This window comes from Hydractinia symbiolongicarpus, chromosome 6 (genome assembly GCF_029227915.1).
Source record: "Hydractinia symbiolongicarpus strain clone_291-10 chromosome 6, HSymV2.1, whole genome shotgun sequence".
Taxonomy (NCBI): Eukaryota; Metazoa; Cnidaria; class Hydrozoa; order Anthoathecata; family Hydractiniidae; genus Hydractinia; species Hydractinia symbiolongicarpus.
This window is the reverse complement of record NC_079880.1, coordinates 23,728,993-23,744,186: the sequence shown is the minus strand read 5'-3', so window position 1 is coordinate 23,744,186 and position 15,194 is coordinate 23,728,993. Positions and strand designations below refer to the sequence as shown.

Below are 15,194 nucleotides of genomic sequence, written 5' to 3'. Positions count from 1 at the left end.
TGCGAGAGAGGGAAACATATTCGTTATGGTGGTGAAAAAATTTTGCTTGTTGAAACATAAAGAAGGGAACATAACATTGGTAAAAAGATATTTTTTCGCTTGCTTACTTCTATTAATTTTTAAGAAGTAAGAATGAATATGATTTTATTTTTTCTTATTATTTCTTAAGCAAATAAATAAAAATGTATCAAATATTTTTATTTATATTTTTCGTTATTGGAAATTTTGTACCTCCAGGCTTCTTTTTCTTTTTCACACTAATTAACCCTTCACTGCAAGTATCCATTGTTTGATAATCTTTCGCTTTTCGCATTTTTTTTCTCGCATTGTCGGCGACAGTTTCCGGAGTAAGGGGTGGGGAAGGCCGACAGGGGTAGAAAATGACCGACGATGGTTAGTTCTGAAAATGTTTTTTTGGATTCCAGACCCTCCATAATGTTTGCTTACTTTGGATGTTTTTGTAAATATATTATAACAATTTCTACTTTTAAAAATTCTTTCCCGCTGTCGTCAGCCCTGGTTAGACACGACTCCTGGTCATCTGCTACATTAACATTTGTGAACCAGTTGGATAGGAAATTTAATTCTTTTTCATATTGTACTATAGTTTGATGTCTCAAAGTTAAGTGAACACGAGTTGTGGCTAATAAACGGCATATCGTTATTTTGGTCTTGTTGTGACGCCAATTCGCATAGTTTGGGTCTTAAGGGTTATGTTGTGTTCGAAATAAAACGGGCGCTTATTAGAAGGGCGGGACCCTACTAATAACCCCTTTTTGAGGTGTGGGGTATTAAATAGAGGAAATAAGGTAACAATTACAAAAGTGAATAGACAACAATTTCATGATTAAATTTTGGATTGTCTTTGGGATAATCTCAAAATTACTTCACACGTTTATTTTAATTACTACCAGAAGTGTTCGTACATTTTCCAATTTTCAATTTTTAAAACGGAGATTATTTTTTATACATATTTACATGTAATCCAAGTCTAATTTTGATATGCGTTCATTGTATATCTATTCCCGATTTCGAAGATTTCGGGAAACAAAGTTTCTTTTCGGATTCTGCCAATCAATCAGTGCGTAAATTACGCGCATGCGCTGTTAGAAGCGCTTCTAATATATTGAACAGTTCAATACTGTTCTTTCTCTCTCGCGCGAAATACCAATGTTGACCAAAAAAGTAGTTGCTTTTTGTGTTTGTCAGAAAGATAACAGCCATCGTCTGTCTATTTATGTACAAAATGGTGCCCCAGTAGCGAGACAAACAAAATGCGGTATATTAAAGGACGGGCGAACCTGTGGATTTATCCACGGGCCACTGACTAGTCTATATTTTAATACTTAATATACGTCTATTTCGCAAAATAGTAACTGCAGTAGCGAGACAATAAAGGACGGGCGATGCCGTTGATTTATTCATGGGCTCGACTAGTGTATTTCTATTTTTCCAATGATGAAAAGTGTTGTTATCGCATGTGATTAGTTTTCCATTTTACTAGCTTACACGAAATCGTTGGATGTAGGTGGTGAAAACATTAGGGTTCGCTAACTCTTCTCAGCAAATCTTTGCCATAGTTACTTATATTCCTTTCCGATTTCTTTATTTCTCCTGGGAAGCAAGTTGCAATACCTTTTCAATAAATAGTCCACGACATGTTTCAACTCATAGAAAAAAATAATTAATTTTGGGAGAAAGACATACGTCTCTGTTTATTTGACTAATCAATTGTCTAATGATCATGTCCCAAAACCATTACTTAGTGATTAACTCGCAAATCCCAAAACCATCTGTTTTCCAATGCATGAATCAAAATGTTGAGGAAAACATTCATTGTTTGTTTTTACAAGGCACCGGTTATCAAGAATCATTGAGTTATAACTTATTTCCTTATTTATTTATTTATTCGTTTGTTTGTTTGTTTGTGTTTTGTTTGTTTGTTTACGTTTTGTTTGTTTATCTATTTTTTAAAGTAACTTTAGACATACAAAAAATTATTGCAAGCAATTTTACGGAAACAGAAATTAAAATATTTGCATTTCATAACTTTCTGCGATTCTATAACAGGAAAACAAAATGAGCATAATATTCTGCACTACTTTGCTTCTTTTGCTGGGAAGTAAAGCGAGAAACTTCTACTAATACTAACAATACTTAATTGCTATGTTTCGTGACACCCAGAAATCTCAATCGGTGCTAATTGCTTCTTTTAAATGCATTGTTTCCCTTATAATTTGTTCTTTTTTTACCATTATACGGCCCCACAGGTCTGCAAAATACACGCACGCTTTCTTCACGCTTACTTAAGGAAGGTTTGTATCAACTTGTCTCCAGTTCTTTTCGGTGGGGACTGGGAATAAAGTACTCCTACACGCTAAAAAACTGACTTCATTTCACTAACCACACTGTTAAAGTTCACAGATGATTAAATTCCATCGAGGTATTTCTTCTACTGAAAATTATATCAGCACAGTTAACTTTTGTGATGGAGCGTGTTTTTGTTGCGGACGCAAAATTTTAGCATTGTCAGCATCTGCGATGGAGGGTGTTCTACTGCAAGGTTATAGAAAGTTGAGCGTCACCTCCCTTCGTCGTCACATTCAACGTTACTGTGTCGCGTTGTAAAAAAAAATTAGTCAGGAAAAATACGAACTGTAGCTAGCTACTATCTGGCTTTCACCACATTATTTTATTTTTTACATGTAGCTACAGTGATATTAAACTGTTTAAAAAATTACGAGATAATTTTCTTTAAACAAAGGTGTCACATTTAAAAGGTTGTCGCGCGAGTGGCAAATCTATTCTTTCGTCTGATTAATAAAACAATACAATTCGCATTTCAAAAATAAAACTTTTTTTATACAATATCAAATATGATTTTTTAACACAGAGAAGATGAGGGTAAGAGTGGATGACAGAAAAAGTTTGCATGTAGAAAGGTTAGTTTTGTAGAGAATGGAGATATAAAAGTTAAAAGGATAAACCAGGCAAAAGTTTTAAAATAAATAAATGAATAAATGGTAAATCTTGTGTTTAGTTAAAATTGAAATAAAAATTGTGATGTAACAAAAAATAACAAATTATATCTGTCTCCATTTTTATATATATATATTTTTCTGTCTTTTATTTTCTCAAAACTGATATTCGCTTTCCAATTAAGTGCTAACATTTAAAAGCTCATTTGGGAATTTTTCTTCGATTTTTTTTCAACTAAAACATCTGTATCGTGTTATATTTGTGAAACAACAGAGAGAGAGAGAGAGAAGGAGAGAGAAAAAATATTTCGCCGGGTGGCATGTCTGTTAGGCAAATCTGTGCGGACAGGACGACAAAATAAATAAAATTTTGTTTGTTTGTTTGTTTATTTACAAAGAAATAGAGAGCAAAGAAACAATACAAAGAGTATATGTAATGCAATATATTTCTGTATTTTACAGGCGATAAATAACAACAACAACACATATAAAACAATAAACAAATTACGAAGAAATAATTATGACTGTGGAAGATTTGTGCGTTGCACAGGAACTAATCGAAGAGATACATGCTGATCTCGATTTAGATGAAGATGGAATCACAGATGAAGAAGTGAACAGAAGAAAGACGCGCATATTTGTAGGTGGTTTGAGATTTGGTTCGGAAGATCATGTTTTGCATGATTATTTTGATCAATTTGGACCAATCAAAGAAGCTGTTGTGATCAGAGATCGAAAGACTGGTTTGTCGAAAGGATACGGATTTGTGAGTGTTTAGCGAATTGGTTTATTTGTCTTATTTCAGAAAAATCTTAACATCTCTAACAACCTAGTACTTAGACTTCCTTGGACGAACAAAAAACCAAAAGGTCTGGGAATAAATCCAGTTAATAAAATGGACCAGGATAAAATAAAAAGGCAAAACTGCGAATATTTTTATGCGTTTACAAAATTCGAAAAATGTTTTCTTGGCGCAATAAAAAGTAACATTTTATTAAATCTATTACACTCTTACGACTAACAAAATATTTTCGTCGTTACTATGGCGTTAAATTAGTCATTTTTAGATTCATTAAGGGAGTGTTATTTCTCCATTTTGTCTTTTACACGATGCGCTTTGTTTTATTGAAGGCGGATACGCATCACATACAGAATGCCATGAAAATACTGTTTTCTGTATATCAAAATTTAAATATTTTTTTTTTCATCCTTTGCTATTTATTTTTTTCTTCCAAATTTCACTCTACCCATTAAATTATCTAGCATAAAAAAATAAAAATATAGATTTTGTTTTCTACAAACGTTTGGTCTCAAATTCTAACTTGTTTTTTTTTATCTTCAAAAACCAAAAAAAAATATTGTCAAGAAGAAACAAATCTTAAAAATGTATAATTATATTAGCATTATTATTATGATTACGACGTTAATTATTAAAACATTTTAATATCTGTCACGGGATTAACACCGTCATTAGCTGGATTAATCCCGAAAGACGGATAGATGATGGGTGCTAATAATAGACACTGATTACACATCCCACCTTTTGAGTTGAACAGCAGCGCAAAGGAAAGATTTTCTACGGTCCAAAATTCTTACATCCTTTTCCCCACTACACTCTTTTTTTAATTTTTTTTTAAAAAATTTTCACAAATGAACTATTTGAAATTTCACCAGAACAAACTTTCACCACTTGTTTTTTAATTAGAATATTCCAAGACATAAACTTTCGTAAGTAGAGTCGATATTGCGAACTTTGCGAAACATTCTACCCGCAAAACTTTTTAGTTCTTTAGTTATTTTATTTTTTATGGTCCAGACATTTTTTATGGTCCAGACATTTTTTATGGTCCAGACATTTTTTATGGTCCAGACATTTTTATGGTCCAGATTTCCAACCTGCGACGTCTCTGTGATCGGTTACGTGATTTCCTGCATAATATGAACAAAAAAATAGGATTCCCTTCCCCAATGATGCTAAAATGAAAAGCATGAAGAGTAGTTCTAACATATTGCTTTCATTTCTACACTTTTTTATAAGAACACTCGACTCAAAGGAAGTTTTTGAATGTTTTTAACTTTACAAAATTTGAAGCCTTAAAATGTTTTAATTCTTCTTAATTCTTTTCATTTTTTTCATTTTCAAAGTTCAAAGTTTAAAGCAGAACTCAGTTTTTCTTAGTATTAGGAAGCCATAGATTCGTTTAAAATTTGTTCTTATATAAAATGTGTAATTGAGACAAGAGCGAAGGGAAATGATGGGTAGACGCTGGTCGTAAATTATGGCTTTTAAATTGCTAACAGGAGGGGCAAGTACTTTGAGAGAAGTGTTTTGACGTGATAAAAAAATTTAAAGTTTCAACCTTGTTATCATTGAACGTATTATCAACATATTTTTAATTGATCTGTGGCCACCTCCGCAATTATATGGGCCGTCGATATCTAAATCACTTTTTTGTATATTAGCTGCAGAAGAAACCCAGTAAATAAAAATGGCTGGAGATTTGAAGATTCGATCTGTTTCACATTTAAAAAATTTTTGTATTTATGTTACTTTCAATTTTTTTTCTTTTTTTTTTTGGCCCAACTAAAACATTTCAAAATCTTTTTCATAAATAACACTGAGAAAATATCAACGAAGAAAGAACAAAATGTTAAATCGTTCTGTAAAATTAAAATTTCCCAAACACCTAATCTAATAGCCGAAGATTACGTTCGCCGAAATTGAAAGTATTTTTTTTTTGCATTTTATTTGCCTTACTTTGCTAAAGTATTATCCACAACTGGTTCGCGAGAAAAACAAAATTTACAACAGTTGGCAACGATATAAAAGTCCATGTATTTTTCTGTTCCAGCAGCTGTCATTTTTCCTCTAGGGGCATAAGTTTACAAGTTGAAAAATATCATATTTACCGACTATTTTTTGAATTAAGGAGTCAAAATTAAGCATATATAAAAAATTGATGTTAAATGTTTGTAGCTAACTCCTTCGAGAAATCTCATGAAAATCTCAAAAATTGTTGGGAAAAAAATGCATGACGAATACAGAACCACCTCGTTCCCAGCGTTATTTTATTTATATCAAAAAGGCGTCTGAGGATGAAAATTCGTTGGAAAAATCAGTAAACAAAATTTTAAGCGAAACAGAACACTGTGATTTGTGAATCCTGATTGGTTGATCAGTTTTCCTTGTGAATCCTGATTGGTTGATCAGTTTCCGGCTCGTGATGATATTATAATCTTTAAAGTTGTAACTTTAGTGCAACGAACAAAAACGAGCAGTGTCATTCAAATTGTATCATACCTCCTCTAAACACAATGTTTTGATTTATTCTGACTCTGTTGTGAAAGAGTTAAATTCTTCTGGTATCTGTGTATGCGTATTCCTTATGCTTTGGAATTCTGTTATCTATTGTGCTTTTTAAGTTTTTTGCTCCCTTTTCTTTGGACAGTCTGCTATTCGTACGTTGATAATAACGATGTTTACATTGTTATGAATAACAAAGCTTGTGGGCAATAAATACACGTCTGTAAAACTTTACTAAGATTGTAATTATACTAAATTATAATACCGAAAATTCTTTTCAACCTATGGCGAGAGGGTGGTGGTGGATTTTCCATTTTTTGAACATGAAGTGGGTTTACTGAAATTTAATGTGTGGTAAAATTTTCCCGAAATTCTCTACAATTTAGTTTATCATTTCTTGACAAATTTCTTTCAGAACATTTTTTTAAGACTAAAATGTTATTTGTTTTTCTTTTTATTTCGTTTTTTCTGCAGGTGACGATGACGGAAGAAATGAATGCATTGAAAGCCATTTCTGATAAAGCACCAAAGTTGGATGGAAGACGATGCAATGTCAACCTTGCTTATATTGGACAAAAGAAAAAACCACCATGTATGTTTCTTTCACTTAAACACCATCTAGCCAACAGGACTAAATTTTTCTCTTCTTGTGAATAAATATATTTGATATCTAGCTTCTACTACTACTAAAAAAAGCTCAAAAAGTTGTTTAACAATTGGTGATTTTTGCAGGAATTAATATTTGCGAATTTCGCGAGTTGTTAATAATTTCTCGAAATTTAGTTATTCGTTAGATTTGAATTTCGCGAATCTTTTCTTGTTTCGATTTACACTAAGCTTTTCGGGAAATTACTTTTCTTGTTGTACAGTACCATACCAGGATCATTTAATCAAGAAATAATTTCTCTTACTGCAGTTGATTACAAACTGGTTGCTATAAAAAACACAGAATATTTGTTATTTCAGCATGTGTCTGCTAAAGCAAGATATTTCTATTCTCTTAGATTCTGCAATATTGACAAGTTCCATTTTCTAACATTGTATAGTAGCTATCTTTCAAGTTAATAATTTTAATTTATTCCTTTTTTAGCAAAGAAAAACGATTTTCGGTTTAAAGAAATTGGTCCTTCGTCTCCTACCAATTAGTAAGTTGATGCTTTTTATTTCATTATATGAAAATAAAATTAGCCTAGGATTTGGACCTTCCCAGACAACAAAAATATCAAATCCTGAATTTAAATTCTCTTGTTCAGTAAGAGGTGCACCAATCAACTTTCACGTGTCTCATTGTATGTACTCTGGAACAGGTCTCAATACTTGTTCATTGTCCCTCTCTTTTACATTATGTGTTTATTCAATTCAGGTTAGATGTTGATTTGAGTCTCTTGTTGCTTAGAAAACATCGCTAATGCGAAAAAGCGAGTATGATTCTCCAACACATGACGCAAATATTAATAATAAGAAGATAAACTTGTATCTCACTTCTATAATTTATTTTTCATTTTTATTTCTATAATTTAATTTTTTCTCTTACAGTTATTTGAATGGTCTGTATCCTCCTCAACTAGTGACAAAAAATGGTCATTATCCTTTATTGGGCTTGCCACCCCTCCATGGGTGCCAACCAATTTATCATTTTGCACCAAGTCCAACAACAGCCTACGAGAATCACAACACTTGCGATCCTTACATGCACCACTCTCCGATGACGCCGATATCTCCCATGTATCCACAGACGATTTTTTTCTCGCAGCCCATGATACTAAGCCCATCGCCCTTAAACAACAACAACAGCTACGCGTATCCCCCTCCCACGTTGTCACCGAACAGTGACTGCGATAAAAATAATACCATCGCGGATAACATCGCACCTATCGCGCCTGTCGCATCATCACCTTCGTCATTCACATCGATGACTGTATCGCATCAACCACCGGATATAGTTCCTATTACGTCACATAATGTAACTGGTGGTCCAATTATTATGGCACAAAAATCTCCCATAAACGGAAATGCAATTGTCCTGAACAGCCATCATGATCACGTGGGTACAAGCTACCAAACTTTAAACAACAACAACTTGCCGACAGTAAATGGTTCCTCTAATACACATCTTATTCAAAATAATAATCACATCATCAATGGAAATTCGAGTCATTTATTCAACGGAAATCACGTGATGAACGGTCATAATTCGGTAACAACATTTGTGACATCACCATTAGCCTCGCCTTCCACACATCACACAAACCAAAATCATGTTTTTCATTACCAACCTCAACAACAGCATTACTTGGCTCATCGAGACATGATCCATCAAATATAAACATAAGAAAGACGAGCGAAAAGAAACTAGATTTACACGATAAAAAACGATAATGAACGAGGGGAGTTTACGGGTAGTAGAAATTTTTCTTCTCTTAACGAAAGAAATAGAACGCATAAATTTAAATACACATCAAATCACGGTTATTTAAACATTTTATATTTTCGTTTCACGTCATCTGATGTCCTGTTTTAGAGGTCTCACCAGATGTATTATTTCGTTTTGTTTTAAGTGAATTTTAATGGGATTTTAGTTTAGGATTTTTTTAAATCCAGTGAACTGGCGAAACACTGAAGATTTTCAGAGGTCAATTATTGTCAAAAATTCAGAATAATTCTCGATCTTCTGCAGTGGCTTTGTACATGGTTACAGTGTTAAAGTAGCTACGCAATTCATAACTTTCAGCATCATTGGTTAAAAAATTTATATTTTACGTAAAGTAGATAATTTCTTTTTAAATTACGAGAAGTCAACACATCGTGTCTTTTAGTTAGAAAGAAGCCTTTCTTATTAACTAAAAAAGAGGCTCATTTGCTGGAGGTTCAAGTCTAAATACACAACAAGTCATGACACCAACCAGCGAAGTCACACAAACTAAAATTTTATATTTCTAGCATATATGTTTTATTATATATTCATTCTTTATTGTATTAATATTTTAAATTTATTTCATTTTTCTTTCTTTTATACAAGTCATGTACAAAGATACTAATAATTATACTTAAAATAATAAAGACAAAATTTTAACTCGTTTTTTAACTCTGATAAATTTTAAGAAACCAACTTCATTCATAGGCCATTTTGCCGCCAGTCATAATACTCATAAGTTTACAAACATTTTACAGAGTAATTTGGGGAAATACCTTGGTCTGTTATAAATCGTTATTTCATATAATAATTTCAAAGTTTAAACTGATAATATCAGGCGTATCTTAATTTTTTAAGCCATTTGAGTTCCCAAAGCACTGAAAAAAAAACAGTAAAAACATAGACAAAGAGCTGAATGATCGGTACAAAATTCTGATGCAAAATTTTGGTTGAGATAAAATGTTAGTCACTTTTTACTGACTTTGTCTATCATTCTGAGAATTTGTGATTGAGACAATGTTATTGGAAAATATTTGATAAATTTGGCGTTTAAACAAAGTTCAGCTCCAGGTACATTTTAAAATTTCGCGCAAATCAAATTTTGCGGATGATTAAATTTTTGCATTTTTACAACAATTATTTTCAGCTGAATAAAGCGGGTGCTGGCTGAAAAAAAAAAGCTTGCTAATCATTTTATCTAATCATATCTGCTGATTCCGGACCAAATCCCAGACTGAATCTCGAACTAAATCCTGGACCAAAAGAAATATATGTTTCAGTAATTCTCTGGTCGAATTTTCTTACCTCTCAGGTAAATATTGGTTCCAAAACTTTTTTTGGTTGGCTGAAAAGATTTCGTGGGAGTTGAATTTCGCGAAAAATGCAACAGTAAAAATCCTTGAATTTAAGTGAGTTAAGATAGGCCGTCTTATTAGACAAATACAGTGATAAATACCTCGCTAAAAATTGATTTTTGCTTAAATTCAAAAATTTTACCAAATGATGATAGTAACATCAATCTAACTCGAGTGTCATAGGTTGTTAAGTATAAAACAACAAAACAAAGCGACTCTTTATGTGCGCATCAAGAATGAAGACAGCATCATTGAAGAATGTCCACACGTGTTTATGATTAGAGTTAGCTACCCATTTAATTTCTTGTGACTTTTGTTTTATTTTTAAATAAAAAATATACCAAAAAATAAATAAACAAACAAACAAACAAATACATAAAAAACAAATAAAATTAAACAAAACAGGAATATATGATTTTAAGTGAACAAAGAAATGAATTTTATTTCTGACTTACGCAGAAACAACAAAATTATTAATTGCTGGTGGATCAATAAATTTAAATTATTTATAATAGGGATACTTATAATTTTAAAGGGTATAGAGGTAGAAATATATATATCATTCCAATAACATGTTGCTACAGGCTGATACAAACAGACATTGCGAAGATCTGAAAAATAAAACTTCAATAGACAGACATTTGAACAACGATAGAGATCCAACAATTCACTGCAGACGGAAATTTTTAAAATACCATTACATAATTTTATGCAAACAAATTTATAAGAACAAAAAAACCGTGAATGTCTTAAAAATAAGAACAAAAGACATTTTACTATTTTCCGAAACTTAGAATATACATTACAAATATTTGTATTTAAAAATACTAAAAATATAAAAACAAAATAAGAACAATCGAAATGTTATTGTTTGAAGTCGCTAACTTTTCTGCTGTTGTTCAAATCAACTTTTACCATATTTACAAAATTTTTCTTTGAATTTTTAACTATACTTAAAAATTAGTTACAAGTGACCAGCCTTTTGAACTGTAGTATTATTTGTAAACTTCTTGTTGGAGTTTTGTTTGTTTACAAAAACTTTGTAGCTATCTATCTGTTCAAGCTTGCAAAATTATCTACCTATCTAAAACTATCAAACTCTAAAAGAAGGAAAAAAACCAAAAAATATTTTCTATATTCTTTCTACTAACATTTCATTCTTCTTCTCGTTATTTTTTCATAAAAAAAATATGTTCCACTTCAATAAATTTGAGGCAGCTCCACAATGCTTCACTAATTAGATTCGACGTAGCTAGATTATTGAGGGCCTAATTAAGTACAATTTAAAGGGTCAATAATTAAGCCGCACACCGTCTGATTAAATTTGGGTGTGACAGAAAAAACAAATAATTAAAATGTAGGTGTGGCCTAAATCTAAATTTTGGGTTAAAACAAATAACATGACTTTTAAAATTTTAGAATTGATTACGATCAGTAGCTATGATTTTAGACTCGGCAAAAATTCTGTCCAATTTTTCTTTTTATCAAACATCGTGTTTTAAAATCGTAATTTTGATTTCATGAAGTAATTCGTATTGCAGTTGCAACAACACTTTGAAAACAATGGTAAAAGGTAAAACAGCAACACGCAAATGGAGATGATGTTACCATCATTTGTTTGTAAAGGAGTCTTACGGTTGTGCATTCTTAGAAATTGGGGTGGTTCTCTGGCTATCTTGTATACCTGCTCCTTTTTTTTTGCACGCTTGGGCCGACCTAGAAAATATTTCAGCATTCTCTCATGGTTTTCAACAACATGAAATACATTCTAAACTGATATTTTTGAACATTTAAAAATTAAGCTTATATTAATGATTACAACATAATTCTCGCATCATTGATCAAGCATAAAATAATTAAAGGTATTAATAGTACATTAAATGAAATGTTTTCAAATTCTCGATCAAGCGAGTAAATATCCACCAATCAGATTTCAGTACTCACTGAATGCATCAAATGTTTTCGATTTGAATGCATCTATATTCAGTGAAGATGCTTTTGAGTATTCAGATCAAAAGAGCAACTCGGTAGCATAAACAATATAGCTGGGATCAAGATTTGCTTAATGGATGCTTACAGCTTTTAATAGAATTTGTGACAACTGGGTAAGTCTTAACACACTTGATCAACCTCCCTAATTTTCGAAAGTTATAGTTCATAGAAGTAGTCTTATGAAACTTTAAGTCATATTCTTCCATTGGAATTTAGAGAAACATTCCGACGTTACTTTGTTATGCTTCTTGATACTTTCTAAGAGTTTGCAACAAAAACAAATCCAATTTTCATTTTTTTTTCTTTTTTATCACCTAATAACTAACTAACTAACTAACTATTAAATGGACTAACAGTTGAGCAACACTTTCGACGTAAATTGCAGTTTGACACGACTAATTCATATAAGATATCAAATCACTCGTGGTCTATCAATCTTTCTCTCGATAACTGCAGTAGAAAGTTTACTTATCCTTGCATCTTAATTCTTGCAAGAGAGTCTAAGAGAAAGAAGGAAAAGAAAGCTTGATATCTAAAACATTTGCTTCCAGCAGGAGAATGTTTTTTCTTTGTATATAGCTATGTTTTATTCATCAGAAAGATTTAAGTACTAAAATTTTTTTAATTTTATTAATATGTCGTGCATAGCTAACGTTCGGTACTCAAGCTGTAACAGATAAAAAAAGATTGGATGATTGAAGTGAACATATTGAAGTATTGCTTTTCAAAGTGTTAATAAAAATTGAAAATAAAAATCACAAAATAAGAAACATATTTTACATAAAAGAGGAGAAAGTTGTTGTAGAACATTGTTTTGTTGTTCAGTATGATGATTATCAAATCACTTTCTACATATCTTGATGGTCCTTATTAGTTAGCCAAATTTCATTACTTTATTGCAGGGCTGCCTTCACAGGAAAAGTAAGTAAGTAAGTAAGGAAACATTAGTTACTCACGAATTGCACGATAAACAAAAATCAGCATAAAATTTGCAACCTGTTCTGCAAATTCTCATTATGTAAAAATTTTGAAATTAGCTCTACTTTTATTTTTATGAAGATGAAAATATTTGAAAAAAAATTGGGCACAAGATCATGAAATCAAACTTCAAATGATCAGTAAGGGAAATGTTTCTTTGTTTGATCGTAAACAAGTGTTTTCAAACGAACGCGCAAATAATGACCAAAAAAATCCTTAGGATTTTCGTGGTGCGTATGGAAAAATAAAAGTTAATTAGTTTGAGTCTGCAAATAGTTTCCTTTACAATAAAAGTATCATTTTTTTTCTTTCACTTTGAAAAGTAAAAATTGATGAAAATTTAAATATATAATAGGAAATATATAAAAAAAATCACGTCCTTGCATTTGCATGGATAATTTTAAACTATATTATTTTTTGCTTTGGTAAAGTATTTCTTTACGTGCCTAAATTGAACACAGCTCCTTCAGTAAAATACCGCATTGATAAATTAAATCTCTTTAAATTTTTTTGCACTGCACCCTCCCACGTAAAACCAAATGTACGGTAACCGCAACAGTAAAAAGCGATCAAAAAATGAAGGAGAGTGTTAGAAAAAACAGGTAGAGCATTTTGAGCATATTTCGCCACCCTTTTGCGATCAAAATTCTATGCTCAATGGCAGATCTCTTCACGTAGGTTTCTTATAGAGAAGCTAAAAATACACCTGTATCTCGAAAACTGTTTTAACAAAAGAGGACAGGTTTCTTCGTTTACGAAGAACACAGCCATATTGTAAAAAAGAAGAAATAGCGACATTCAAGAGAGGGAAAAAAATAATAAACAAATGTAATAATAATAACAATAATAATAACAGATATATATATATATATATATTTATGTATGTATATGAATTTGAAAAAGGGTATGATAAAATCTAGTTAGGTAGTAAAAATATTTATATTAAAAAAATCTATATTGGTATTATGTCGATATTAAATTTATGACTATGTTCACATTGGTGGATTTTAGTGGCGCTGGCTTAAAAAACCTTGGATTAATAAAGGTATACACACACGATGTAGGTATTTGTATTTTTTTTTCAGACCATCAGACTGACATTTTTTGACTGGATTTGAATCCAACGTTTTGTTTATAAGAGCCTATAGGTTATTTACACCCAGCCTTGAATTCAGTGACGGTTTAGAATTATCCGCATATCAGGGTCAGAGAAAAGTCAGAAGAAGAAAAAGGATAAAAAAAAATATAGATAGAACTATAAAACACAACTCCTAACGAGATTATTTTTATTTACAAGATTTTTTGTGTATACAATTTTAAAAACATTTAGGCTGATATTGAACAAAAGGAGTCCTTAAAAAAGTGTTAGAAGAACCTCAACAAAGTTTTATAAAAACATTTCTACCCAGCAATTAATATTTCTAAATCATATGTAACGATAGTTAGCTAATATACCCATCCTTTTTAAGAATACCGAAATTCTTTCTAAACCATAGACCTAGCTTAATATTCTTAGGAATCAAATTCTTATAAAAAAGCGTGTAGTAGTCGTTGGGTATTCGTTATAAAATGGGATGCTGTGGATGGCTGTTTAGCTCAATTTGACATACTCCGGATTTGTAGAAAATGAAGTAAATCCATTTTCTTTTAAACTTGACACGTTCTATAAAAGTGAATAAAAACCATAAGTGCAAAGAAAAATACGAATAATGACAACCTTGGTTAGAATTTTAATGTTGTAAAAACATAGGCTTCAAAGGTTCAAAATTTAGAACATGTTAAGTACATTTTACGCTTGGGCAATAAAATTCTGCTTTCAACTTTAAAAATGCCAATATAAGAGGAAAATTAAAAACAATCCAAAAACATTTTGAAGCTTTAAATTGGAAAAGTTAAGAACATTTAAAGGCTTCCTTCAAGATGAATCTGAGTCACTTTTCTTGTTATTTCCAAGAACGCCTTACAAATCCTTTTCAGCTTTAAATTCCAGTATTTTAAGAATTTTTCACTCGTTATAAAAATTGTGCTTTGTTCACGTCTATGTAGACTCATTTTTTTACTAAATATTATCAAGGAAGACTTTAGGGCTAACTTTTATGTACTTATTCAAATTAATGTTCGCGTATTCGCGCAATTTTTTCGTGCATTTCGCGCGAAGTTTAGTACAACAATTA

General features: G+C 31.2%; 1 protein-coding gene across 1 annotated transcript; it reads left to right on the top strand.

Moving 5' to 3' along the window:
• The first annotated feature begins 3,440 nt into the window (after positions 1-3,440).
• Positions 3,441-9,355, top strand: LOC130647703 (DAZ-associated protein 1-like). Its single transcript, XM_057453655.1, has 4 exons — positions 3,441-3,744; positions 6,757-6,874; positions 7,373-7,427; positions 7,819-9,355. Exons 1-4 carry the CDS (start codon positions 3,499-3,501, stop codon positions 8,606-8,608), a joined length of 1,209 nt encoding a protein of 402 aa, XP_057309638.1. The 5' UTR covers positions 3,441-3,498; the 3' UTR covers positions 8,609-9,355.
• The last annotated feature ends 5,839 nt before the right edge of the window (positions 9,356-15,194 follow it).

What these genes read in the sequence shown, in the direction of transcription:
- LOC130647703 (XM_057453655.1), top strand. Translation starts at nt 3,499, where the DNA reads ATGACTGTGGAAGATTTGTGCGTTGCACAGGAACTAATCGAAGAGATA. An exon ending in TGTCGAAAGGATACGGATTT is followed by an intron (nt 3,745 to 6,756) that starts GTGAGTGTTTAG and finishes TTTTTTCTGCAG; the next exon opens with GTGACGATGACGGAAGAAAT. An exon ending in ACAAAAGAAAAAACCACCAT is followed by an intron (nt 6,875 to 7,372) that starts GTATGTTTCTTT and finishes TTCCTTTTTTAG; the next exon opens with CAAAGAAAAACGATTTTCGG.